Source organism: Aphidius gifuensis, linkage group LG4 (genome assembly GCF_014905175.1).
Source record: "Aphidius gifuensis isolate YNYX2018 linkage group LG4, ASM1490517v1, whole genome shotgun sequence".
NCBI classification, from domain to species: Eukaryota; Metazoa; Arthropoda; class Insecta; order Hymenoptera; family Braconidae; genus Aphidius; species Aphidius gifuensis.
Window position 1 is genome coordinate 22,102,971 of NC_057791.1, and position 27,739 is coordinate 22,130,709.

Below are 27,739 nucleotides of genomic sequence, written 5' to 3' on the forward strand. Positions count from 1 at the left end.
GAAAACAAAAAAAAAAAAAATAAAATTATCTCGTGTGAAATCTACACAAGAAAATAGTGTGAGTGAGGCCAGATGAGTTTGATAATCATCTTGCCAAAGTGAACGAGAGAGATGCTGTATGATCAACCCTATACATCAACCCCCAGTAGGGGAATATATCCTTCCTCTTTTGAGATTACATATATACATGTATATTAAAGATAAAAAGAGATGATTATAATGATAATAATTATATGATTGAGAGAGAAAGATTTTTAAGGGAGCCAAACGAGCTTGGAGAGTTTGCGCGGACAGATCAATACAACCAGTGATCCCCCTTTGCACGTGGAGAAAGATCTGTTCTGTTAGCTACTACCCTTCTCTACTATCCACCCTCCATCCACCCTCTATCCCCTTTTTCATATATTTTTTTTTTTATTTCATGAGCCGGTCCAGCATTAAACTCCCGTTGCTGGATGCTGGATACACTAGCATTCAGTCGCACACCCGTGTGCTTATCGTGCACAAATAATATTTTATTTTTCATATAAATATAATAAACACATTTTTTCATCATTTAATTATAACAATTATTATTTAAATATTATTAATAAGCTTTTAAATTAACAGTGATTTTAATTAATTATTCAAGTGCATTTTTTAAATAGTGGATTGATGAACACCTGAAGATTTCCAGTCCTGGAAAAGGACTCGTGGTTTTTCTTTTTTTTCTGGAATATTGGTAAATATATATTTTAATTTATTGTACATTTTTTAAAATATACATAAAGCTAGCTCATATGATTTTTTATTAATTTAATAATTCTTGATTTTTGTCATTTGACTGAGCAATTTGTTGAAGAGTCAATTATTTAAATTGGGCTGTTATCGATATTCAATAATACCTCTAGCACTTGTGTAATATTAAAAAATAAAAATAAATAAAACTTGAATTTATTTTTATTTATTGATTTTAAAGGAAACTAATTAAATTTTAATTAAATAATTTTATAACTTGAATATTAACAAATTAAATTTAATTATTATTATAAATTTATTTATTAAATTAAATATGACACGTTTTTTAAATGTAATATTTTCATTGATAGAAAATGTGTCAGGCAATGGTTTTTTTTAAATAACAAAACATGAACTTTTTGAAGGGTAGTATTTACATTTATACCTGGATACTTTCCGGTTTTTTATACACGATTAAAAGTCATAATAATTATTTCAATACTTGTACATTTATTTACATAGATATATTTTCTATGTATAAATGTATTTATGTACTTTGTATAAATGTATTTGAGCGCGTGCCGATTTATTCTATTGAAATGTAGCGTCGCTCCTTTTCACTTGGTAGGATAAAAATATAAACCGTCAATTGACTGACTACACAATGACTACACATTTCGTTGAATAAAACTTTTTTTTACCCTATTCAAAAAGATGATATTATAAATGAAATTTATAAAAAAAGAATTTTTTTTATTATTCAATTTTATAATGTTGAATAAATGTTTTTTTAAATTTCATTAATTTCATTTATTTTATTTATAAATTTATTTTTTTCTGGAGCTATCAAGAATGATTGGTTCATGTATACGTGTTCAAAATTTTGAGGGTTTATTTAGGCAAACAAAATGCAAATTTTATTTAAAATATCGACAATGAAATTTTGGCTAAACTGGGTCAGTTAAATTTCAATAAATAATTAATTAATTGATTTCTTTTTTAAATATTCATTTATTATTATAATTCATTGATTTATTTAAAATCAATTTTGAATTTTAAATTTATTATTATTTTGTATTTTAAAATATTATTTTAAAAAATTTTTGGAGTATAATTTTGTTGGTGTTTTTTTATTTAAATTAAGCTGAGAAGAGTGTTTGTTTTCACACTCTAAAAATGTCTATTTAAAATTCCCATTTTGTTATTAAAATAAAAATAATTCTCTCAGGCATATAATCATGAATATTCAAATCTCAATTCGTGTTAGAGCAAACGCTTTTCTCAACATCAGATTTTATACAATTTTATTCAACCAATTTGTATGTACAAAGTCAAATTGTTGGTACAATCCCCATCAGTATAAAAAAAATAAAAAAAAAAAATAAATTTATCTCTCAATTATATTTTTTATATTCAAAGGTTATTTTATTTTTTTTCATTTTAATTTTCATGTTATTGTCAAAAGAAATAAATCATTATACAAGTAGAATAAAAAAAAAAAAAAAATCAGGAAAAAAAATAACAAAGAATATAAAGAAAATTTGAATTGAAGATAATATAATTTGGATATTGTTAAATTAATCCTGGATGAACGGATGGACAAGGGCAATCGATCCATTCAATTCACCTCATCATATTTATCATCTTGATACATATTATGAACAATATGGTATTTGTGTACGTGTCCCGGATGGCATCACTATATATATTAATTTCCAGTGGTTTACCATGTGGATTAATTAACTAATCTCAAAATAAAAAACAATTAAAAAATCATACACTTGAAAATTACGATACAATATTAATTATAACATTGAAAATAAATATAAAAAAAAAAATTTAAAAACAGATTAATATTTAAAATAATTACAAAACAATATGATAAATATTTTTTAATTTTAAAATATATATTGAAGAAGATAAATAATTTTAAAAATTAAATTTTACTCTAGTTATTGCGTATGTATATTTAGATATTTTTAGAAAATGTTGAAATATTTAAATATTAATTTTAAATTATAATTAAAATACAGTATAATTATAACTGACATTATATGACCTGAATTAATTTTTAAAATGCATGATGAAGGTCGTGGCATTATGATGTGAACTATTCAGAATTATTTGAAAATTTATTATTTAACATCGAGCTATTTACATGCCTAATAAATTTATGTTATAAATATAAATTTATATTCAACTTTATCATATTCGATCTTTCCAACTTTATAATATTAATAATAATAATAATTTTTTTCTATTGAAATTTATGTTGGAAAATGTTAACTTGCAATTATCGTATGCACTGGATGAAAATAGTTTTGTCGAAAGACTGTTGGAGGGGTGAAAATCAAGGGATGAAAATAAAATGAGGGAATGGGGCTGAATGTATATAAAAGCTATTATAGATGTGTTAGGATTGCTCATACACAAGATGGATCGTGTTATTTAGAGAAAAAGTAATATTTAAAAAAAAAAAAAAAGCAGAAAATGAGATAAAATGTAAAAGTTTCAACTTTATTTTCATTTTATTTTTATAAATATTTTTCTCATTTTATTTATTTTTTAAATTTTCACTATTTTCTTCTTTCAGTAAATTTTACTTTATTTTTATTATTTTATTATTTTTAAAAATTTTTCATTTCGTTTATTTTATTCATTTTATATAATTCATTTAATTTTCTGTTTAATTAATTTTGTAAATATTTTAAATTTCATTTTTTTTTATTAATTTTCATCATTTTTAAAATTTTTTAATTCATCTATATTATTTATTTTATAAATTTTAGTTTTATTAGCTTTATAAAATTCATTTCATTTTGTTTATATCATTTATTTGAAAAATTTCATTGAATTTTTAGTTTAGTGTATTCACCTTGTTAATTTCATTCATTTCGTATAAATTTTTTAAATTCCATTAATGTATATAGATATTTGGCTGGGTCATGACCTGACACATGTACCGTTTGATGCAGTTGTTTATAATGAATATACCCTAATTACTATATAAATACTCAAATGTCAATTAATCAGTGTTTTCAACTGACTCATGTCATCCGTTAAATTTAAATGAATAATATATATCGTTATAAACCTTGATTAATTACTTGTTTTTTTTTTCATCATTCTAATTATTATTATTTTTTTTTAATTATATACTTCATGTTTATTTTCTACTAATAAATCATTTCACATATAAATTTGAATATCTCACTGCTCAAACTAATTTGACATTAATTTAGTCATTATTTTATTATTATATTTTCAATTATAATTTTAACTATATCATTTTTTATTTTCTTTTTATTTCTCAATTTATTCAAATTTATTTGAAATTTAATATAGCTTTATTAATAAAAAAATATAATTTTTTTTGTTGGCAAGTTTATCGATGTGAAAAATATAAATTTCTTTTATTTTTTGGTATAAAAAATATAGAAAGGAATTAGTCTCACCACGACAAATCGAATTTTGGTCTTTTAATATAAAGTCGGTTGCACAGATGCCAAAGCACTTGACTTGGAAAAGTCGTAGATTTTTTTTTTTCCTCGCATATATATATTCAACGGAAAACGGATAAGAAAAAAAATAAAATGCCACAAACAAGTAATTGAAACTTTAGTAAATATAAAAAAATACTTGAAAATATTATATTTTAAAAATGAAAAAAAAATTTCATCGTTGCAATTGTAGGAATTTGAATTGAGCAAAAAAAAGCTCATAGAATTTTTTTTTTTCTACTGTGTATTTTTTTTTTTTTTGTATTTTTTATCTGAAGTTTATCCTCATACTGTTGAAAATTTTTTAAAACGTTTATTGGGGCAATGCTATATCCAACTTCAAATATTTAAACGAAAATAAAAATTGCATACGTGAATATTTACAGAGAAGATTATTTTTTTTTTTTTTAGACTATCATTTTTTATTTTGTGGTTTGTAAATTGAATCAACTACCCTTTTAATTAAGACACATAAAAAAAAATTGTAAATATATTTTAGTATTTGACTCAATTACAATGAAAATCAAATTATAAATTTTTTTTTTTTAATTTTAAAATTTGATCACGAATAAGTTTTATTTTTAAAAATATATAAATTAAATTTTGTTTGATTATTTTTGTTAAATATATAAAAAACTCATTATAATTTTAATTAATTTAAAAAAAAAGTTTAAAAAATAAATTAAGATGTATTATAAAAAGTAATTTATTTTTATTATTTATTTTTATATACATGTACATTTTTCTTGTTGAATTTTATTTTATACTTTTTATATTTTCAGAAACAAGTTTGAAAAATGGGGATGTTTACTGCGGGGGTTGCTGGAGTTGGCGTATTTTATATAATCATTTTGGGTGTTAGTGTCTGGACTGGTGCTTCAAAACGTAAAAAAATACGTGGTAAATCGTTGGATGATTTGATCCTGGCAAACCGTGGTCTTGGTACAATTATGGGAATTTTAACACTTGTTGGTAAGCTCAATATTATATTATAAATTTATTTATATAACATTTAAAAAATAAATAAATAATGACTTCAATTTACTTAAATTTTTATAAATTAAACTCTTGCATTTACATTACACTTAAAAATTTTTTTTCCTGTCTCAGTGGACATTTAAAAGAAAAAAAATCTACATTATCTATATTTACTTTTCTTTTGATTTTTTATTCCTTTACTGTTTCGAATTTAGCTCCCGTTTCATTGTCGTTTTTATTTTCACGATTTTAATTTTAATCAAGCTTTAGTTTCGATTTCGATTTATTTCACCTTGATGAATACGAGAAAATATAAATTAAAAAATTTACAACATTAAAGTGTCTTAAAATATATTATTAAAAATACAAACTAACATAAATTTGTCTTTTTTTTAAATGAAATCAAGTCAATCATTATACACTTTTCTTGAGTAGAAATTTTTAAGCTTTTATTCACTTTCAAGTACATACACTCAGCCCGGAAGCATCTTTGCTTCTTTTATATACTTTTCACAACATTTACCTCATCCAGACATAAAAAAGAAATAAAATAAAATACAGTAATAATAATAATAGCAATAAATTCAGTTGATAGTTGAAGTAGAATTCAAGTCAATGCTGGATAATATTGTGGACAAAGAAAAATGAAAGAGGATTAATATCCAGATCCTTTCATAAAAATAGAAAATATATATACAACAAAAATAATAATTTGAAAAGTTAAAAATAAGCCAAAAAGACCGGTGTCTAAATTCTCATTAATTAACCAGAGTTTTCTTTTTAAAGTTGTTGAATTTTTTTTCATATAAGAAGAAAAATACTTGGTTAATTAAGAAAATAATAATAAAAATTTTTTATTGAGAAGTTAAAGAAGTAGCTTGTAAAAAAGAGTAAAGTATATAAAAAAATTAATGAATTCGTTATAGAAAAAAAAAAAAAAAGAGGGAAAATAAAGGGTGGTCGACAGTTGTGGCAACAATGAGCTTTTCTACAATTTTCTTTTGCAAATGAGTCTCTGAGGTAGTTCGCTTATGTACATCAAGATTTCCCTTGTGAATACTAAAAGCTAATAATTTTTTTTTGCCTTCTATATTTGCAAAAAAAATAAAAATTGAGATATAAAAAATCAAAGTAACACTTGAACGGTTATCGTGTTCAATAATTTTTATTTTTATTTATAATATATTGAAATATTTTATCAAAGAAAAAACTTGATAGACAAATATATATTTTACATATAAATAATAATAAAAATAATATTGAATATATATATTTGAGAGCTTTATTCGACAAAGAAAAAGCTTGGAATAAATTTTTTTTTTTTATGTTTAAAAATACAAGAGTTATCAAACAGTTATGATTTCAATTTTATTCAAGGGATGAGGTCAGTTTCACGATTATAACCATACGGTTTTATATATATTTTTTTATCTTTCATATTGAAGCTATTACCCTAATGAACACTCGTAAATGCAAAGCTCAACGAAGCACGAATGAAAAGTGTGTTCACAAGAGTACACACAGCGGTTCATTTTTTTTTTTTTTTTTTTTGTTCTTATACTTTATTTATTTTTTTTCTATTTTTCCATCTTTGTGTTTCGTTTTATATATGTATTTTTCATTTTTTGCATATTTTTCTTTTCGTGTAATATGAGTTTCTATGTGTCAAATATATAGATATGTATATTTTATTTTTTTATCCCATTTTTTTTTACTGTAAAACGAAACAACTGTGGATAGAAAAAAAAGATAAAAGAGAAAAAAAAGCCTCGGGTAGATAGAGGACCCATGAGAGAGGGTGACTATATATATTTAAAAAAAAAAAAAAAAAAATCTAGACAAAGGGAGGAATCAAAGTTTGAGGTTGAACATTGTAAAATGAAAGAAAAAATATAAAACTTACTTTTCTTTACTTAAAATGGTCATTCAAGATTTTTCTGTTTCAAAGCTGTTTTGAAAAAACAAAAAGAAAAAGTTTTAAATTCAACAGAAGCTCATGTGCATGTCTGTTTTTATTCTATTTCATATATTTTATTTATTTATTTGATCTTATTTTTTTTTTTTCCCAACACAAAGAAGCTTTTTTTTTTTTTTCGTTTTGCAAGTTGGGTACATAATGTCTCGAGGCTCAACTCATTACACTGGGTTTTTCTCATTATCACTGTGACCTTTTACAACATTTCATCGTCTGGTAATTTTTTTTTCATCATGTGTGAAATAAAAAATGAGAAAATAAAAAAAAACCACAGAGTGAGAGAATATTCACTAACAAAGTCATCTCATTATTTCATACATTTTTTAAAAAATAACTTCAAAAAGAAGAATAAAAATTGAAAAAAAATATTATTTATAAAATTTTGAGGAATCTGTTTTCTAATTATTATTGTTTTTCCATTTACAACAAATGTTGTGAATTGCCACTCCTCCCAGCCCCTATCAATCAATGTTTTTTTAATTTTTAAATCTCAAAAAATTGTAAATCGTTACTCCTCACAGCCCCTGTGAAGACCAACATAAATTAAGCCCTTTTTTCCAAGGTTTTTTAATGATATTTCAAAAAAAAATTAATATATTTCGCCGGCAAAAATAATTTATAGAAAAAATAGGTTCAAAGCAATGACAATCAAACTCAAAAATTATCATTTATTATTGTTATTAAATTGTTGTCTAACAAGGAACAGCCATGGAACAATTTTGCCATTAACAAAATATCAAAATTAAATAAAAATAATTTAAATACATTATTTAATTTCTTTAATTTTTACAGCAACTTGGATTGGCGGTGTTTTTGTACATGGAACAGCTGAATCCATATACTCCAAGGGTTTAATATGGTGCCAAGTGCCAATTGGTTACAGTCTCAGTTTACTATTTGGTACGTGAAAATAATATTTTCAATATTTAAAATACAAAAAAATACCTATATATTCAAATCAACAAAAATAAAAAAAATAAAAAAAAAAGAATGAAAATTTGTATGCAAAATTGTAGAAGGGAAAAATGAAAAATAAAGAGAAAAAAAAATTACCTCAATTTGTCAAAACAAATAAAAATAAAAAACTGATGAAAGCAAGTTAAATCCCAACGGTTGATATGTTGTATAATATTTTTTTATATATTTTGTATGATTATTATGATTGTATATTTTCATGTCCCAGGTGCATTTATGTTTGTAAAACCAATGAGAAAAGCTGAGTACGTGACAATGTTGGATCCATTTCAACAGAGATATGGTGCTAGACTTGGTGGTTTACTATTTATTCCAGCTCTTGTTGGTGATGTTTTTTGGACAGCAGCATTGCTCAAGGCACTTTCCAACACCTTGAGTATCGTTGGGGGAATAAGCAATCATCATAGTGTTTTTGCTTCTCACTTACTTGTTACAATGTGAGTTATTATATTTTAAAATCTCATTTTATATATCACTTTATTTTCTTCTTTTTCATTTTTATATTTTTAATACATATATGGGGATTTAAGGATATTAAAAATATTCCATTGTGAATTTTTTATGAATACGTACTATGGAAATATTGGAGATGACTTTTTCATATTAAAGATAGAGCAAACAAATTTTTATTTTATTTTTTTTTTTCAAAAGCTTTAGACTCGATTTAGCTTTGCACTTTATTCTTGTCAAAATAATTGATTTTATAAATATTTTTCAGAACTTTAAAACGCATTGTATTATTTTTTTTTTGATGTCTTAAATTGTCGATAAAAATGACATTTATCAAATAACAAAAAAAAAAAATTAAAAATGATATTTAAGAATTTTTTTCATGACAAAAATTAAATGATGAAAATAAATATATTTTTGTTTTTTTAAAAATTTATTATCGATCAATAAATGTAAATAGATCGAACGTGACACGTTGAATTATTTATAACATTAAAGTGCTCATGAAAGAAGTTAAATTTTATTTTATCTAGAAAAAATAAAACGAAAATAGTAAAAAAAATCACGTAAAAAAAGATTGGAGTTTAAGTGGTTTTTAAAAGTACTTATCAATTCTTTCTTCGGTTCAATAAAATATCAATTGATTGTAAGAACAAGGGTTCTGATTGACCAAAATTAACCCTCATAAAATAAAAAATAAAAAAAAATAGTGTATCAGTAAATTCTTGGGAATAGTAAAATGAAAAAAAAATATCGTAACGGCAACTAGAGTAATTTCGTAAATGGAAAAAGCTCAGCCAACTGTAACTTTGTCCAACTCAAATATCATAAATTCACTGGGTGATAAAAAAATTTATCAATAAATCATTGGAAGATGAGAATCAAGACATTATGTTGACATCAAGATATTTATTACCATGTAGAAAAAAAAAAAAAAAAAACAACAGCGTTAAATCAAACTTACAAATTGTGCGAATAAGAGCCAAAATAATATTACATTTTATCATGTATTTTTTAAAATATTTATTTATTTTTATAAAAAGTTTGTTGGCATAATGCCTGGATGTATAAATAAATTTTTTTATCCAACAGATATATTATGTTTGGTGGATTATACAGTCCAGTTACAGCTGATGTACTTCAAGTTATTTGTATTACAATTGGTCTTGGAATAGCAACACCATTTGCAATTTTAAATCCAGCAGTATCAATTGATAAAAATATTGGTAAAAAAGATTGGCTTGGTGAAATTGAAACGAGAGATTATATTGAATGGATTGATGGAATGCTATTGCTTATTTTTGGTGGAATTACTTTTCAGGTAAATCATCAATAAATCAAAGAAACAAAAAACCCCCCAATTTAAATCTAAATTACTATTCAAATTTTAGGGATATTTTCAACGTGTATTGAGTATAAAAAACACAACAATTGCAAAAACATGTTCAGTAATTGCAATGATATATTGTTTGATAATTTCAATACCAACTGGACTAATGGGTTTAGTTGCACGTGGTACAGATTGGTCAATTGTTGAAGGTTTTAATCGTACATTTACATCACCAACAATAAATGATGCATCAATTTTACCAATTGTATTAAAAAGCTTAACACCACAATGGATTGCTTTCATTGGTCTTGGTGTAATATCTGTGACTGTTATGTCATCAGCTAACTCAAGTGTATTTGGTAGTAGTTCAATGTTTACCAGAAATATTTATAGAATGGCAATAAGACCAAAGGTAAATACAAATATTATTTTGAATTATTTGGTTAGTAGTTGAGTATTTAAATTTTTCCAGGCAACTGACAAAGAACTCAGCTGGATTCTCATGATAACAATATTACTCATAACATTTATGGCTACTGGAATTGCTCTAACAACTCGAAGTGTTTATTATCTCTCGTAAGTTATTCATAATTTTTTATTAAAACAATTAAATTAACAAAGATTTATTATTTTTTAAATTATTCTTTATAGATTTTTATCATCAGATTTAACTTATGTTATATTATTTCCACAATTATTGGCTGTTATACATTGGCCATCTTATATTGATACATATGGTTGTCTTGCTGGTTACATTGTTTCATTGTTTCTGAGATTAACAGCTGGTGAAAAATATATTGGACTACCTGTATTTATTCAGTATCCTTATTTTGATCATAAAAATCAAATTCAAAAATTTCCATTTCGTACAACAGCAATGCTATCGGCAATAGTAACACAATTAATTGTCAGTTTTATTACGAGAAATATATTTGGTGGTAAAACATGCTGTCCAAGATGTTGTGATTTTCTTGGTATATATGCATCAGGAAAATCGAAAGAACAAAATAGAGTTGCACAAAGTAGTTCTGGTGCTGCATTGCTTTGCTTGAATGTAAGTTTAATTAATTTATTTTCCTTTTTAAATATTGTTTAATGGATTTGTAATTTTTAAGGAGGGATCAGCTGGACGTGATTCAACAGATAGCCAAGAAGATGATAGACCAAGTTGTGAAGATTCACAAAATTCAGAAGAGACAATGAATTATGGAAATTTTACAGATAGACGTGATTTTACATTACGTCGTGGTATGAGTGTACAAAATACACCAGTAACAAAAATAAATCGTAATTATCAAAAAAATCAAACTCAAACACCAGGTAGAAATCGTATACCAAATACAAATTTAAATAATTTAGATGGACAAATACTTGGTGTACGTAATTTACCAATAAATACAACAACAAATCATCATCATATTACAAATGACATAACAGCAAATACAATTAGATTAACAAATACAAATACAATGATAAATAATGCATTACAAATGTCATCATCATCCTCAACAAATCATACATATGGTAAATTAAATAATATTGAAAAAGCTAAAGAAATTGAACGTTCTGGTGATCGTAGTACACTTGAATTAAATTTAAATTTAAATTTAAATCAAGACATTTCAATTGGACATGTTAAAAAAAATTTAGTTGGTGTTAAATTAGTTGGTATGGATGGTGTTACAACACTTAGAAGACCATCACAGGTAATTAATTAATAATGTCATGATGATTTTGCTATTATTGATTTGAAAAATAAAATTATTTAGGGTACATTTTCACCAACACCATCAGTTGAAATGGTTCACATAATGGACAGACGACAAAGTGGTGGATCATTTGGACCGGCATCATTATCACCAGTACCAGGTGTTGAAGCATGTAAAATACATGGTACAGCTGTTGGTGGAAGTGGTAATGATCATTGTAGAATAAAACGTGGTATTGTTAGACATCATAGTTTTAATGATACTGGTGATAGAACATTAACAACACTTGCTAGACAACCAGCTTATCCATCAATGCCAATAAGAACAGATGATTGTAAAATGACTATTAAAAGAGATAAAAAATTAAATGGTACTATTGCAAGACATTCATCAGTTGCTGATGATAAAAATCATTGTGGTAGAGGTTTATTATTAAGTCCAACTTATAATGTATTTAATCCAAGTAATTTTTTTGTTTGTGATGATGAAGCTGTTAGCAGATTTTAAATTTATCTTTATTTTTTCAAATTATTCTTGAGTATATCATGAAAAACTTGGAATATATTATTTAAATTTTTTGTGTGTGTGTGTGGGTCTTTCGGTTGATGTAAAATTTTTTTAATATTCTGTAAAATATTACGAACAAAAAAAAAAAACACTACGTCTTTGCTCAATCTCTTAGGACATTATACTTTTTTATTTACTTTTTTTTCAACTAAAATTAGATTAAGCTGTAAATAAATAAATTTTACATGAGTAAAATTTAAATTAAAGCTGAGGGTTTCTATTTGATATAAAAAAAGATAAATTGATTTAGTTAAAGATAATAATAATGATAGGTAAATTATAAGAACGTCCAATGAAATCCCATTGGGGTTGAAAATATTTTAAAAAGCTGTATCAATAAATCAAGGTAAATACGATATTTTTGCACCGACTGTATCATATAGATTATAAGTAAGGGGTAAATATATTTACGTATTCGTGAATAATAATTATTATTCTAATTTATTTTGAATTGATCGTGTTTACCGTATTGGAAATATGTACACTGATTATACTTGCCACAAACCCGGAACAATATACGTATAATAATATGTATTGTAATATTTGTAATTGTAGATGTAATGATCCTTGTGCTCAATATACCAATAACTAGTTAATCATAGTATTAATCATATGAAATTCATCATGAAAAAAATTTACCAACACATATTTTCCTATTATCAAAAATAGATTTTTTTTTTTTAAACTCTGTTGGCTCATCAATCAATACAAAAAAAAATATAACAATAAATAAAATAATCAATAAAATTAATTAACTTGAACAAAAGAAACATTTTTCTTAGAAAAAAAAAAATGATAAATAATATTAATTAACGTAAAAATATTTCAAACTTTTTTTTTTTCATTTTTAAATTAGGTTTTAATATTTAAAAAAAAAACAATGACATCTGCGACCTGTGCCAGTATTTATAGACTTTAAGAAAATCGAAACAAAAAAAAAAAATCGATATCTAGTCATAATTAATATTAAAAAAATTTAGAAAATAAATTTAGATTTGAAAAAAAAAATAAAAACGATTATGTAAATTATTAAAATAATGAGAAAAAAATCATCGAAATGATGTGCTACTAATATTAAAAATAAATTTATAAAATTATTAATAATAAATAATAATGAATAATGACAAATACAGGATTGAGGAAAAAAATTATTTATTTGTTTTTGTAATAATAAATTGTTATTATTTAAAGAAGACATTTGTTTTCTGAAACATAATCATTCGTAGAATTAATTATAAAAAAATAAAACGCACAAAATTATCTGCACTTGAATAATAATAATAATAATAACAAAACTATAATTATTAATAGTAATTTAAATAGTGCATTGAAGCATTAATAATCAATAAAGAGTAATAATCACTTAAAATTAAAAACTCAACATTTTTAATGAATTAAAAAAAAATAATAAAAATAGTTTAAATATAATAATAAGTGACCTTTGATGAATTCATGAGTATATCAATTCGTGTATATATACAACATGGTATCCTTGAAATTATTTATATAAAATATAAATAAATATATCAATAATAATTACTGTATTTTTAATTAATCTATTGGCAATATTTTTTAATTTAAAAAATTAATAAAGCACAATAATATTGTGTCATGTGAATAACGTGCCAAAATTTAATTCAATACAATTAATAATTAATCCTTTATAATGAAAAAAAAAAAAAATAATTAGGATTAATATATAAAATGTATATCAATTAATGAATAATTATAAATTTTTCTTAAATTTAAGTAAAAGACAATCTTTAATTATTTTAAATGAAAAAAAAAATTTGTAATAATCACTTGATGTCTGTAATGTTTTTTGTTTATTAATATTTTTTTTTTTTTTATTTCATTTGAAGAATTTTAATATTAAAAGCTCTAAAATTATCGACCTTAGTGTTTGTACATTTCGAATTCATTATTTTTCTATTAGCTGTTTTTTTTTTAATATTTATTTAATAATTTCATCATAGTACTTTTATTTATACTTTTAAAACTATTTTTTTTTCTAATTTTTAAACTAATCGAATGTATTTAGTTGATTTATTAAATTATTACATTGATTGTTGTAATTTATATGTAAAAAAAAAAATAGTAAAATTGTCAAGTAATGTGCTCGTATAATTATTATTAAAACACCCATTAAACATGATGTTATTGCTATAATTATTATTAGCTTTAAACCTTAAATATAAAAATTTATTTAATGAAAATGAATTAATACAATTTAAATCTTATATACTAAATTTTTTTTTTTATAACTAATATTTTTGTTTGAAACTCAGCCATAATTTATTATTAACTTTGGTTCATCTATTTTATATTTTAATAATTATTATTTTCAATTATAAAAATATTATTAACGTTTTGAGATTCTAAATTGTCTTTTTATATTTTTTATTAGCAACTCAATGTTCAGTTTTGTTATTATTTTTTATCTACATGAAGAAAAAATGAGTTGAATTAATTGTTAATAAATTATAAAAATAAAAATAGCTATTTAAACTATTATTTTTATTATTTAACAATCTACAAATATACAGTTGATTATATTTTTAATTAATTATATAATGACAATTTGAAAAAATGTCAACAAAAAAAAAAAAAAAGAAATAAAAAAAAATAAAAATAATTATTTTCAACAAGGTGTTGCTGATAAAAGACCACTTTCCATATGTGAAAGTAGATGATTACGTAATTCCCCAGCTGAAGAAAATAATTTCATACAAATATTACATGCATGAGGATGGCAAGTTGCCTCATGTGTACTTAATAATTCCTGAGTTGAAAAAAATCTTGCTGGACGACAATGTCTACATTGTAATAATCCACCAGTTGGTGATTGTGAATGAAATATTTGTACATGTTGTTCTAATTCTTCCATTCTTGTATACTTAAAATTAGTACATATTGGACAACTTAAAATTGGTAAATTTGTAAAATTATTATTATTAATATGTACAGATGGTGCAATTTGTATTTGATGATTTTGTTGTTGTGTTATATCACAATTACCATGATCTAATAATTGATTTGCTTGTACAATTTGCATTTGTTGTTGTAACTGATGATTTAATCTTGCTTGTGTTAATTGTGCATTATGTCGTGATGCAAGTGTACATTTTATAAAACAATGACCAACATGAGTTGCAACTTCTTGTTTATTTAAACTTGAAAATACACGACATAATTTACACGTATAACGACGTGATTCTGATGAAGTATTTGTTGGATTTATTTGTATGGATGATGGTGTTGATGCTGTTGATGTTGATGGTGATTCATATGGTGGTGGTGGTGGTGGTTGCTGTTGTTGTTGTTGTTGTTGTTGCCTTGGTAATTGTGAATTTTGATTCGATTGATAATGTCGTATACTATGATGTCGTTTCAATTCATCAGGTGTATTAAATATTCTTGGTGGCATACAAATCATACACGACAATGGATGTTGATATGGACCTGGTATTGTTACATAATTATTTTGTGAATGATTTTGATAACCATTTGTAACATCATTACTATTTTGTTGTAAAAATGTTTGATATATAGGAGTTGGCAGTTGATTTGGTGTTTCATTTCTAGGCATCATTGGATTTGTTCTTCTTTCTTCAATGTTTGTTGTTGTTCTTGGATACATTGGTTGTAAATTACGTGTTACAATTTGTTGTTGTTGTTGATACTGCTGGTGAAGCTGCTGCTGTTGTTGTTGTTGTTGTTGTTGTTGTTGTTGTTGAATTTGTTGTCTTTGTAACTCTTCTGATATTTTATCAATTGATTTTTCTGGTGATTTAACAAATTGTGCTTTACTACTCAATAAATCAGTCAATGACTTAGCATTACTAACTGTCTGCAAATTATTACCACCATTTGGTGTTAAATTATTAATATCCATTAACTCTGACATATTTTTAACTCTCAAAAAACAACCTTGATGCTCAGTTGATGGTGGTCTTGATTTTTCATTATCACTAGGTATTTTATTTTCATCTTCAACTATCATTGTTTCAACAACAACATTATTATTATTTTTATTTACTTGATTTAATATTGTTTTATTATTATTATCATTATTCATTTCAATTATTTGAATATCATCATCATTATCAATTGGAAGATTTTTTTCGGAAGTTTCTTTATTTGTTATTGATTTTTCTACTGTTGGTATTGTTTTATTATTCTCACATTCACTTGATGATATTATTACATCATTTATTTTTTCATTATTAACATTAATTGATGATTCGTTTGTTTTATCTTCAATCGAATTTCTTATAACAGTATTTCTTATAATTTCATCAATTTCATTTCTTGAATTTTGTAACATTTCATCATCAATATTATTTAAATCACAATCTGTATATTCAATTGTTTCATTATTTATAATTTTTTCAGCATTATTATTATTGTTATTAACTTTTAATGAAAATTTAGTTGGTTTATTATTGGATGTTGTTGTTTGTGAATCAATAACAAGTGAAGCTGATATATTGCTACTTGAAGCATTTGATAAAACAACTTGAACAGATGGATCCTCAAGTGCTCTTGTTTTACTTTTTTCTGGTAAAGAAATGGAAGAATTTATTGATGATTTTGTAATAACAGATTGTTTTTCTAATAATTTTTCATTTGTTGATTGTGTATTAACATCATCATTATCATTATTGTTATTGTTGATATTAGTAATAGAATTAATTTCTGTATCTTGAGTACTTGATGGACCTTCATCATTTGATTGTGATGAATCAGCAACAGCAACTGTACTAACAGATGTTGTTGTTGTTATTGTTTTATCATTATTTTTTGATGATTCAACAATTGGAAGACTTGGCTGTGTTGTTTCAGCTTCAACAATTTTTTTATCATTAATTTTATCATGGCATTTATGTTCTTTTAATTCATCAACAGTATTATGTCCAATTTTACAATGTTTACATATATTTTTATTTAAATTATATGTTATTCGACAACCAGCATCAAATTTAAAACAATTATTTGATACATGACGATATAAAACTGACATTGATGAAAAACTTTCATCACATACTGTACATGTAAATTTTATTATATTATGAGTATTCCAATGATTTGTTAATTCATTAACTGTTGTAAATACAGCACGACAAACATTACAAACAAATCCTGCTTTCATGTCTTTTGGAAAATAACATAAATAACCAGGAAAACCAGGTGATTGTAAATGATCTGATGTATGTTCATCAAATAATGATTGTTGTGGAAATACTTTATCACAAAAACCACATATAAATTTTTTAATCATATCTGTTTTAGCTCCAGATGACGATGATGATGATGGTGATTTATTTAAATTATTATTTTTATTATTTATTATTGAATTATTATCATTTGTTGTTGTTGTTTTTGTTGGTGTTTCTGTTATTGGTGTTGGTGTTTTTGTTGGTGTTTCTGATGGCACTGGTGAAATTGGTTTAAATGCTTTAGTTGTTATTCTATTAGTTAATGAACTTCTTGTAGAAATTGTAATTTTTGGTGCTATTATAACTGGAATTAGATTATTTTGATTAACATTATCAATTTTTTTATCTGTATTATTTTTTTTATTATTTTTATCTTGACAACCATCATTTTCAATATGTCTTGATACTTCAGATGCCATTGAAAATTGTGAACCACAATATTTACAGACATACTCAGCAACAGATATATATTTTTCATCTGGATATGCACCATCTGGTAATTTAATGCTATCATTAACACATAGCTTTGGAAATGAATAACGACTTGCAACAAAATTTGGATCTTTTTCATGACTAAACCAGTGTGTACAAAATACAGTACCAATACCAAAAAATATAACTTTACATATATTACAAACAAAATTAACAGTACCTTGTGTATCTTTACTTGCATGATCCTCCAAATGTTTACGCATATCACCCAATGAACGTAAAACAATACAACATGTTGTACAAAATAATTGTGGTAATTTACCTTTTGCACGATTTTCATTACATTTTACATTGTAACGATAATGAAGTTCAAAACATTCATTTCTTCTAAATAATACACTACATGTTTCACAATAAAGTACCATTTCAATTTGTACATTTGTCGTATCATTATTATTAACATCATGACATTGGCATACTTTAACTTTGTCTGTTTTTTCATTAACTAAATCAATATCATTATTATTTTTTTGTATTCTTTCTATTTCTTTATCACTTTCATCTGATGTACTTGCATCAGAAAATAAAGGAACATTTGATTCATATTTTTTATTTCTAAATGATTCACGTAATTCTTTTTTTGTATGTTTAAATAAATGTGTTGCTAATTGTTCAGGTGTATCAAGTGTTAGTGTACATACAAGACAAGTATTGTCACACTCAACTTTACATTTTAGTTTTTTATCTTTTTTCTTTTTTGATTTGTTTTTATTTGAACGTGGTGAATGTTGATTTTTTTTAACACGATTATTTTTACTTGGTGTATTTGATGAACCTGGTGATGAACATACATGATTATCATGATTTGATAAATTTTCTGAGCATTTATTACATGTACTGGTTTTATTTTTATTTGGTGATTTCGATGAATTTTTTTGTTGTTCAATTTCTTGTATTGTTATTGTATTATTTGGTATATTTAATAATTCAATTTGATCATTAAATTGTTGAGTATTATTTGTTGTTTTATCTAATGTATTTTTAGTTGATACATTTTGTTGTTCAATGGCTGTTTTATTAATTTTCGATTGATGAGATATTAATTGTTCTGAGTTAACAATTGTTCTATCATTTTCATTGGCTGGTAGTTTTTTAAATAATTCATTGGAAGACATTGCAGATGTAAAACTACCACTGTCATTATCACTTGTAGTTTTTTTGGAAGCATTTATTGTATTTTCAGATGTTACTGATACATTTGACAATGATGATGGCTCATAATCACTGTCATTATCATCTGATGCTGAATTATCTGGTGATGCTGATGTTTGATTATTTGATAATCTTTTTTTATATAAATTATCATTATTAAAATTATCAATGCTTACTTTTGATTTAACAGTTAATAATGGTGTTTCAATATTTTTATCATAATTATTATCTGGTTCATAATTAATATATGATTCTTCATCAATATCTGAATCAGTTAAATCTTCATCTTCATCATCTTTTTCATTATTTATTATATCATTGGGTTCAACTCTTTGCAAAACAACCTTGGCCATTTTAATTTCACACAGTCTTTTGAGTTCACTATTATCATCAGTTAAATATTCATTAACTAATTCAGTCTCATTATCATCATTATTAATGATATTATTATTTTTTGTTAAATCATCATCATCATCATCATTTATATTGCTAGTTTTATTATTTAAAATACTTTCATTGCTATTAATAATATTTTCATGTAACGAGGTATCATCGTTGTCAAGTGTTTTTTCAATTTCAGGGACATCACCATTTATCGTTTCATTATCATCATCATCATCATCATCAGTATCATCATCATCAGTTATCATACTACTATCCTCAGTTCCAACATTTTCAATATTAATTTCAATTACATCACGACATTTTGAGCTATCATTGTCATCTTGAACATTATTATTGTCAATATTATCAGCTGCAATTATCTGACAATCATTTGAAGTTTCATCTAATAATTCATGATTAATAATATTTTCCTTTTTAATAACAACAACATCATTTGTAACATTATTTTGTTTATCAATTAAATTAATAATATTATTGTCATTTGAATTATCATTTGGCTCGTCAATTGATTCATTTGATGATGAAGTTGATAATAATTTATTTGGATGAAATTTTTTAACTTTTTTATTTGATGAAGCTGTTGGTGATACATCATCACTATCAGAATTAATTAATGTATTAAATTTTCTTTTAAATTTCCATTCACAATGATCATCAGCATCATTATCATTTTTATTTTCTTTATTATTATTTGTTAATATTTCATTGGTAATTGTATTATCATTACCACTGTCATCTTCTTCAGTCTCATTGTTAACTTTTTTTAATGACAATGTCGTTGATGTTGATGTTACTGAACTTGCTGAATTTAAATCTGTTACATTTGATGACGATGATGAAGATGATGATATTAATCTATTTCTTGCAACTGATTTACGTGTAGGTATTTTCTTTTTTATAAAACCACGTGCCCATCTTGATATTCTTTTTCTATTTTTTTCTTTAATTCTTGTGAAATTTTTTTTGATTATTGGCGAAGAGGATGATGATGATGTTGATAAAGATGAAGCTGTTGATGCTGTTGATGCTGTTGATGATGATAAGGATAATGATGATGACGATGGTGATGATGATGATGTTGGTGTTTTGATAGATTTATCATCACTATCATCATTTAATTTTGATGATAATTTTCTGTTATATGTTTTATTATAACGATGTGAATCTTGCCAATGATCAATTTCTTCATCAGTCAAACGATGTAATATTATTGACAATGGACGACATAATTTTAATAATTTACTTAACTTATCACCACCATCATCATCAGTTTTATCATTATTTATTGAATTTAATTGTTTACGTTTATTAAAATAAAATAAATTATTAAATGCTATGTTTGCCATGACTACAGCAAAATTATAATCCAATTTTTTTGTTTCCTCGTTGATTATTGCCCATTCACATTGATTTTTAATCTGTAACAATTTATTGATTTAAAAATATATTTAAAAACACAACAACAATTTAATTTTATAATATTTAATTTTTTGTTTTTAATCAACAAGCTTGAAGGTTGTGTTTTTTATTTATCTTTTATTGATATTTTCTTTATCAATTTTTTTAAATAATTATCTTGACATTGTGTGACACCACTTAGGACTTTGATGGTTAAGTATACTTGTATTTTGTAATTGTATATTTATTGGTGATAATTAATTTATACTTGTTGAATTTTATCAACATGAAAAAGAATAAAATAGATATTTATTTGATCATTTAATTAGCCATAATAAAATGTAACTAACCTTATATTTTTACTAAAAAAAATAATACTCCAAATGTAGCTATGGTCACCATTTTCTCATTCTCATCCTGATAACAATAAAAATAAAAATTATAGAAATTAAAATTTTATTATCTAATAATTAATTGTTAATATATTTTTAATTAAACTAATATCTACCTCGTGTTGTTGATAATTAATTTTTTTTTTAATATTATAAACATATTGTTTAAAAAAAAAAGAGAAAAAAAAAAATTACTTACAACACTCGTGAATGTCTCGGAGTACTACGCACGTTCTCACTAATTGTTTTGTCTTTTTTTTATTTTTATTAAAACCACAATACACTGTTTTAAAAATAATTTAAAGCACGTTATCAAATCTCAGCTGATAAAAAAGTAAACAAAGCTCAATGTCAATTTTTGAGGGGGTTTTTTTATATTATCTTTTTTTTTTTTTTTTGTTGAAAAAATAAAAACAACAATGAGGAAGCGAGAGAAATATATATTGTACTAAAAAAAAAAAACAAGTACCAACATGCATGAACCAATCAACCAAGTTGGTGTGTCAAAAAAAAAAAACTAAAAAAATTCGATTTGTAGCCACCTAGTGGAGCTCTGGTGAACACATTAGGATAAACAAAAATATTTTTGTTTTTTTATTTTTTGAAGCCATTAAAAAGTTGGACGATTGTTTATTAAAAAAAAAAATAAATAAAAAAGTAAATTATAATTAATAAGCATATTTATTTATTAATTAAACATTTCTGAATTTTTTTTTACTGTGTTGTTTATGTATTTTTAGGTTTTTTTTTTAATTTTTATAAATATTTATCAGTCATTTGGGAATCTTTTGTATATCGAAGTTTTAATGGGTCAGTTAAATGTATAATTAAAAACGAAAAATAAAATTAAACTAATTATTTTATTTTATTTATAAACAGAAAAATTAACAAGTCAAATGAAAAATTTAATAATAATTGTGACATGCATAATAATTGTTTGAATAAAAAGAAAGTTGAAATATTAAATAAACAGGTAATTAAATAATTTATATAGGTTATTATTTATAAAAAAATATTAATGTAAATTTTAATTGTTAGGTTATTGAGTTGAATAAAAGAATAAACAATCTTGAAAAAGATAAAAGATTAAATAATGCTCACGTTGATAAGCTTGAACGAGACAATCAAATACTTTGTCAAGAATTAAAAAGACAACAGAGATCTAATCGTCATATAAAACGTTTAATAAAAAAAAAAAAAATAATTATCATGATGATTGTTTATTAGTTGTAAATTATTTTACAATAATTAAATTTTAATTTCAGGTCAGCTAGATGATGAGTATGCATTTTTTCAAAAAGCCAAAGAACAATATGCAAATATAATTGAAAATAGTGGATTAAAAACATCTGGTAAAATATCAAGGTTAAATTTTCATCGTAGCCATGAACTTGAAAAGGATAATGTTGATCTTCATGATGAAATAAAAAAATTACGTTGTGAATTGAATAATAAAAATGCGACAATTAATATATTGGCGAAGAAATATTCGAGGAGTAAAGTTAAGAATAATGTGTTGACTGATAAAATTGATAAACTTTGGAATGATCATTTACATGTGATGGCTGAGATGATGGAAAAATTGGATGAAGCAAGAGAAGAACTTAATACAATTGTTTCTGATAAGTTTCAAGATCCTTCGTCATTCAACAAATCGAAATATCTTCAGGTACTTATAATTAAATTAAAACTTGAAGGATCAATTAAACAAGCTAATCAATTATTTTTCTTTTGTCCAGATTGTCCAGAGAAACAGTAAATTAATGTATGAAAATGCATCTTTAAAAATTCAAGTTCAACAGTTGATACAAAATATTGAAAAATTAAAATCAAATGATGAACAATTGGAGCCAATAAATAATGATAAAACAATTGAAAATTTAAATCATCAAGCTAAAAATGATCATGAGTCATCAGGAAAATTCAACTCAACAACGTGAGTAATTTTAAATGAATAATTTCTGTTCATTATTATTATTATATTGTCTTGAAATGTTACATTAGATCATGCCCAGGCCATTGTCATGAAACTTCAATTATAAAAAAATTAAGTTTACCATTTAAAAAACTATCGAAACCATTTGGAGCTGTTAAAATAAATTCACCAACAAGTCAGAGTGCACCGAGTATTGTACAGGAATCATTGACTAATCATACATTTCAATCAGACTTGTTGAAGTCTTCTTCACCATCAGAAAGTCCAACAGGCACATCAGAATATAGTTTTAAATCATCAACAACAAATTAAATACCCCATTTTTTCAAGTATCAATTATCAAACACACTTAACACAAAAAATATTAAAAATTATTTATAAATAATTATGCAAGATTAATTACACAGCAGCAATCCTGTCGATGTAGCTAGAAAAAATTTGTGAGAATAAGAACCATTTGAAAATTACTATTTTTTTTTCAAATTATTTTATTGTTAAATTTGGTTTACAAATAATAACTGTTGCTTTATTGTTCAAGAAATAATCATCAGATGATGCTTTTTCTGTGGAGAAGATTATACCAGCTGAGAGGTATTTGTTGGGCATTGTAGTGCTATGCAAGTGCTCTGTTACAAATGAATTTTTTTGATGTGCAAATTTTTTCTATTAAGCGTGACATGTCAACTGCAGTTTTATGACATTACTGACGAACGTTACTTTGGGAAAATGATCATACGGTGTCGCATGTTTTGAGACGAAGATGGCTAATCCCTTTTCTAGAAAAAAACAGTGTTTAACAGTGAGCTTTTGAGCTGAGATTGCGGTGTTTAATAAAAGGAAATGAATTATTTAATGCCCTGCGAGAAAAAGAGAAAACGTCGAGATGCAGTTTCGAAATGTGCATTGGAGGCCGTTCACCTCAAAAAGAAAATAGAGGCATATGAAAATGAAAATAATTCTTAGAAATTTTTTTTTTAGTAAAATTATTAATTGTAAAAGAATTTGAAAATTTTTAATTTTTACAAAGTTATCTTCGTTTGATTAATGCAAACAGTTGAAAGGTGGATCAATCAGATCAGCGAAAAAATCAGAGGGTTCTAACGGGTTGTGGGATAATTTTTTTGCTTGAATTTGTCAAAAAGCAGGTAGTGAAACATGTGAAAATCCAGATGTAGAATTAGAATTGATTTTAGTTCTCAGCTGGAAATATTTTATCGGTTTGTTTTCTTTGTAGCATCTTTTGCACATGGATCTTCCAGGATGATCTTATTGTTCATTTTTTAATTCTCAACAAATAATAAATCATTGAAAACTTTCAACACAGATTTTACAGGATTCACAATGAAATATATGATAAATTTTCTTTTAGTTCTACAAAATACTTGATGATATTTAAGACTATTTTCTATATAAAAATGTAATTACTTTTCATAAATTTTATTTGAATTTTTTTCAAATTTCTGTCGGTAAAAAAGACAGTGACAAATAATTTTTGTTTTTTTTATTTGATCTATAATTACTTGGATATCAAATAACATATAAATAATGTAATAATTTACAAATTAAATTATCAAAGTGATTATAAAGTTTAAAAAAAAATATATTCATTCATTTTATTATCAATGAGTGATAATTTATCACAAGTGTGTTGTTAAATGAAATTTCTTTTTTATTAAAACACATTCTTCGTGATCAAATCGTCCACCAGATTGATTCTCCACTTGAAATTTAAAACCCAACAACAAATTATATTGAAAGATATAAATTAAATAATAAAAGCCTATTTAATTTTACAAAAAATATTTAAATAAATAATGATAATAAATAAACAATAAATCAGATATACAGTAGTAAAAAATAAAAAATAAAATGTTGAGTAATTTAAATCAATTATAGTCGTCAAGATGATAAATCGTATGTCGAGATATTTGTCGAATGTTGAAATTGTAAAACTTCATTAAAACTTAACAACTTTTGTAAGTATATCTTTCGAGCAAAAGACCAAACAAGTGACTTAGTCAGCGATTACGTCTTTTTTATTTTTCTTGGTTTATTAAAGTACCTGAAGAATAAGAAGATGCAGAAAATGAAAAACGAAAAAGATATATAATAAAAATAAAAATAAGAGTATATAAAAAAATAAAAAAGATGAACAGCAAAGTGATTGGTTGGTCAATTCTCTTCTTCTTTGCTCTTGTTTATGTGTACTTTTGTTGTTTTTAATTTTTTTTTTTTTTTTTTTTGAAGCCGGTTCACTAAGAGTCAAGAGTGCCCTGACTCGCTTTTAACGATCAGGTCATTAAGACGCGAAACAAAATTGAGACATTCACCGACAATCTTTTGCTCAGTCTCAATATCATCACCAAAAATTTCACGACACATACTAACGCTTCCGTTTTAAATTGCATTTATGTCTTTATTTAAAAATATATATAATTAAATCAAAATATATATTTTATCAAATAATTATATCTTTATATTAAACTGAAATCAACTTTGCCAAATTAAATTAAACATAATTTATTTAAACTCGACTATATTAAATATAAAATTTACATATTTATTTTTTAATTTTATTATTATATTTTTAATTTTTTTCATAAAACTACCTACGCTCACATGAAAAATTATAATATATATATACAACTGAATTAATCCTACGCATTATCGTGTCATCACAGATTTTCATTGCCCACATATAATCAAGTATTTTGAGACATTTTATATATTTAAGTTAATTAGCCTGGTCCAATTAATTCAAACAAGTTTACTCGGTGTGATTAGTTCGGGGCGAGAAAGCGCAATGATATTTACGCTATATCCAAATAAAATATATTATTTTTTCAATTGCAAATTTTTTTACTTTTTTTAAATACCGGAAATGTAAATAAACTTGTTTTTTTTTTTCATACAAACACTATACACACTGTGGATTTAAAAATATCATAAATTTGAAAAATAAAATTAATTTTATTCAAAGAAAAATTAATTTTAATATTTTATAAATCATAAAAATTAATATAATTATACAAATAAATTTAAATTATTATAAATCATTAATATTTTATATTAAATTATTTAATTTAAATTTACATTGTTTATATTAATATCATTTAATTTATTTAATTTATTAAATTAAACAAAATATTTATATTTTATTTATATATAAAAAAAATTTATCAAATATAAATTCTATTTCATTTTAATTAATATTAAATTATAAAATATAAGAAATAAAATGTTTATATAATTCTATATATAATAAGATGTATATGTATAATATATAATTTATTAATATTAAGTATTTATGAATTTATTAAATAAAAAAAATTTATCAAATATAAATTCTATTTCATTTTTTCGATTGAAAAAAAAAGAAAGAAAAAAATGTTTTATTTCTATATAAATGTAATGTTTAAATGTATATAAAGTATATAATAAAATAAAATATAAAAATGTGTATTTGTAGATGTATATATACGGTATTTTAGTCGATTCATTCGAGCAAAACTATGAAGAGTAGACGGCAAAACGAAGTATAAGCTTGAGAGAAGGTTGATTTATCGGCCAATTAGTCGATGCGCTTCTATACGGTGCGTCGTCTCACCTTCCAGATGATATCCCAGCAAGTTGTTGAGAGAAGGCCACTGGGACCAAACCCCCCATATCAAATGAAACTAAAGAAGCGACTATGGGCGCCTTTGGTAGTTGAATAAAACCATCCTCTCTTTCTCCCCATATAAAAAAATAAAAACCATAAAAAAATCGCATTTTTTTATTTTTTTAAATATAAAAATAAATAAAAAATAAAAAAAAGCTACAACAATATACAACAAATAAATAAAGAACAATATAAAAATAAAACAAAAAAAAATTTTATATAAAAGAGTTGACGTGAGCAGTGAAAGAGAAGTGGATAAAAGACAAAATGAAAAATACAACTTGTGATACCTGAGTGTGTGTCTTACATGTTGGATGAGTTGTGCACTTGATGATACCAGGAAATCAATCATCAATATGTATTTAATTCGTTGAAATTTTAATTCAATATATATCTTGAATAATTTAAATTAATTAAATATAATTTTTTATTCATACATTATTTATTTTTAAATAGAGCTTTTTTGTTTTTATTTTTTCTAGATGACACAAAGAGTGTGAAAATCCGTCATCCGAAATATTGCTCATTCTAGCTATAAATTTTTAAATATATATTAAATTTGAAAAAAAAAAAAACAAAAAAAAACAAAAAGAACAAGCTTATATATTATTTTTAAATTTATTTACGATCAACCTAATGGTTCACAACACCAGTATACATTTAAAAATGCATTTTTATACGTGATGACGAGGAGCAATGTACCATTTGATCTGACATATCAAATTTCAGTGGTTATTTGCCGCATTGTAAATACATATATAATTTTACTTAATGTATTTAAAGTGAAGGGTTAAATATAATTTCTCATTCAGTATATATTATAATAATAATAAATCCAAAAAAAAAAGAAAAAAAAAAGTCTAAAAACAAAAAAAAAAAAAAA

The 27,739-nt window shown here is 23.8% G+C and overlaps 3 protein-coding genes across 3 annotated transcripts; 2 read left to right on the forward strand and 1 right to left on the reverse strand.

The window, feature by feature from the left end:
* The first annotated feature begins 465 nt into the window (after positions 1-465).
* LOC122855700 (high-affinity choline transporter 1-like) lies at positions 466-13,197 on the forward strand. The gene is made up of 10 exons (XM_044157253.1): positions 466-721; positions 5,000-5,189; positions 7,963-8,070; positions 8,354-8,582; positions 9,688-9,916; positions 9,987-10,337; positions 10,398-10,501; positions 10,577-10,979; positions 11,041-11,631; positions 11,695-13,197. The coding sequence occupies exons 2-10, from the start codon at positions 5,015-5,017 to the stop codon at positions 12,139-12,141; spliced, it is 2,637 nt and encodes an 878-aa protein (XP_044013188.1). The 5' UTR covers positions 466-721; positions 5,000-5,014; the 3' UTR covers positions 12,142-13,197.
* A 3,097-nt stretch (positions 13,198-16,294) lies between these two features.
* Positions 16,295-21,709, reverse strand: LOC122854054 (protein PF14_0175-like; the record flags this gene model as incomplete). Its single annotated transcript, XM_044154466.1, has 3 exons — positions 21,459-21,709; positions 21,218-21,284; positions 16,295-20,887 (listed from the first exon to the last, which is right to left on the reverse strand). A coding segment is annotated over exon 3 (4,521 nt), but the record flags the coding sequence as incomplete, so codon positions are not given.
* Positions 21,710-22,144: 435 nt separating this feature from the next.
* Positions 22,145-25,355, forward strand: LOC122855702. Its single transcript, XM_044157255.1, has 5 exons — positions 22,145-22,232; positions 22,298-22,439; positions 22,525-22,928; positions 22,999-23,195; positions 23,264-25,355. The coding sequence occupies exons 1-5, from the start codon at positions 22,182-22,184 to the stop codon at positions 23,505-23,507; spliced, it is 1,038 nt and encodes a 345-aa protein (XP_044013190.1). The 5' UTR covers positions 22,145-22,181; the 3' UTR covers positions 23,508-25,355.
* The last annotated feature ends 2,384 nt before the right edge of the window (positions 25,356-27,739 follow it).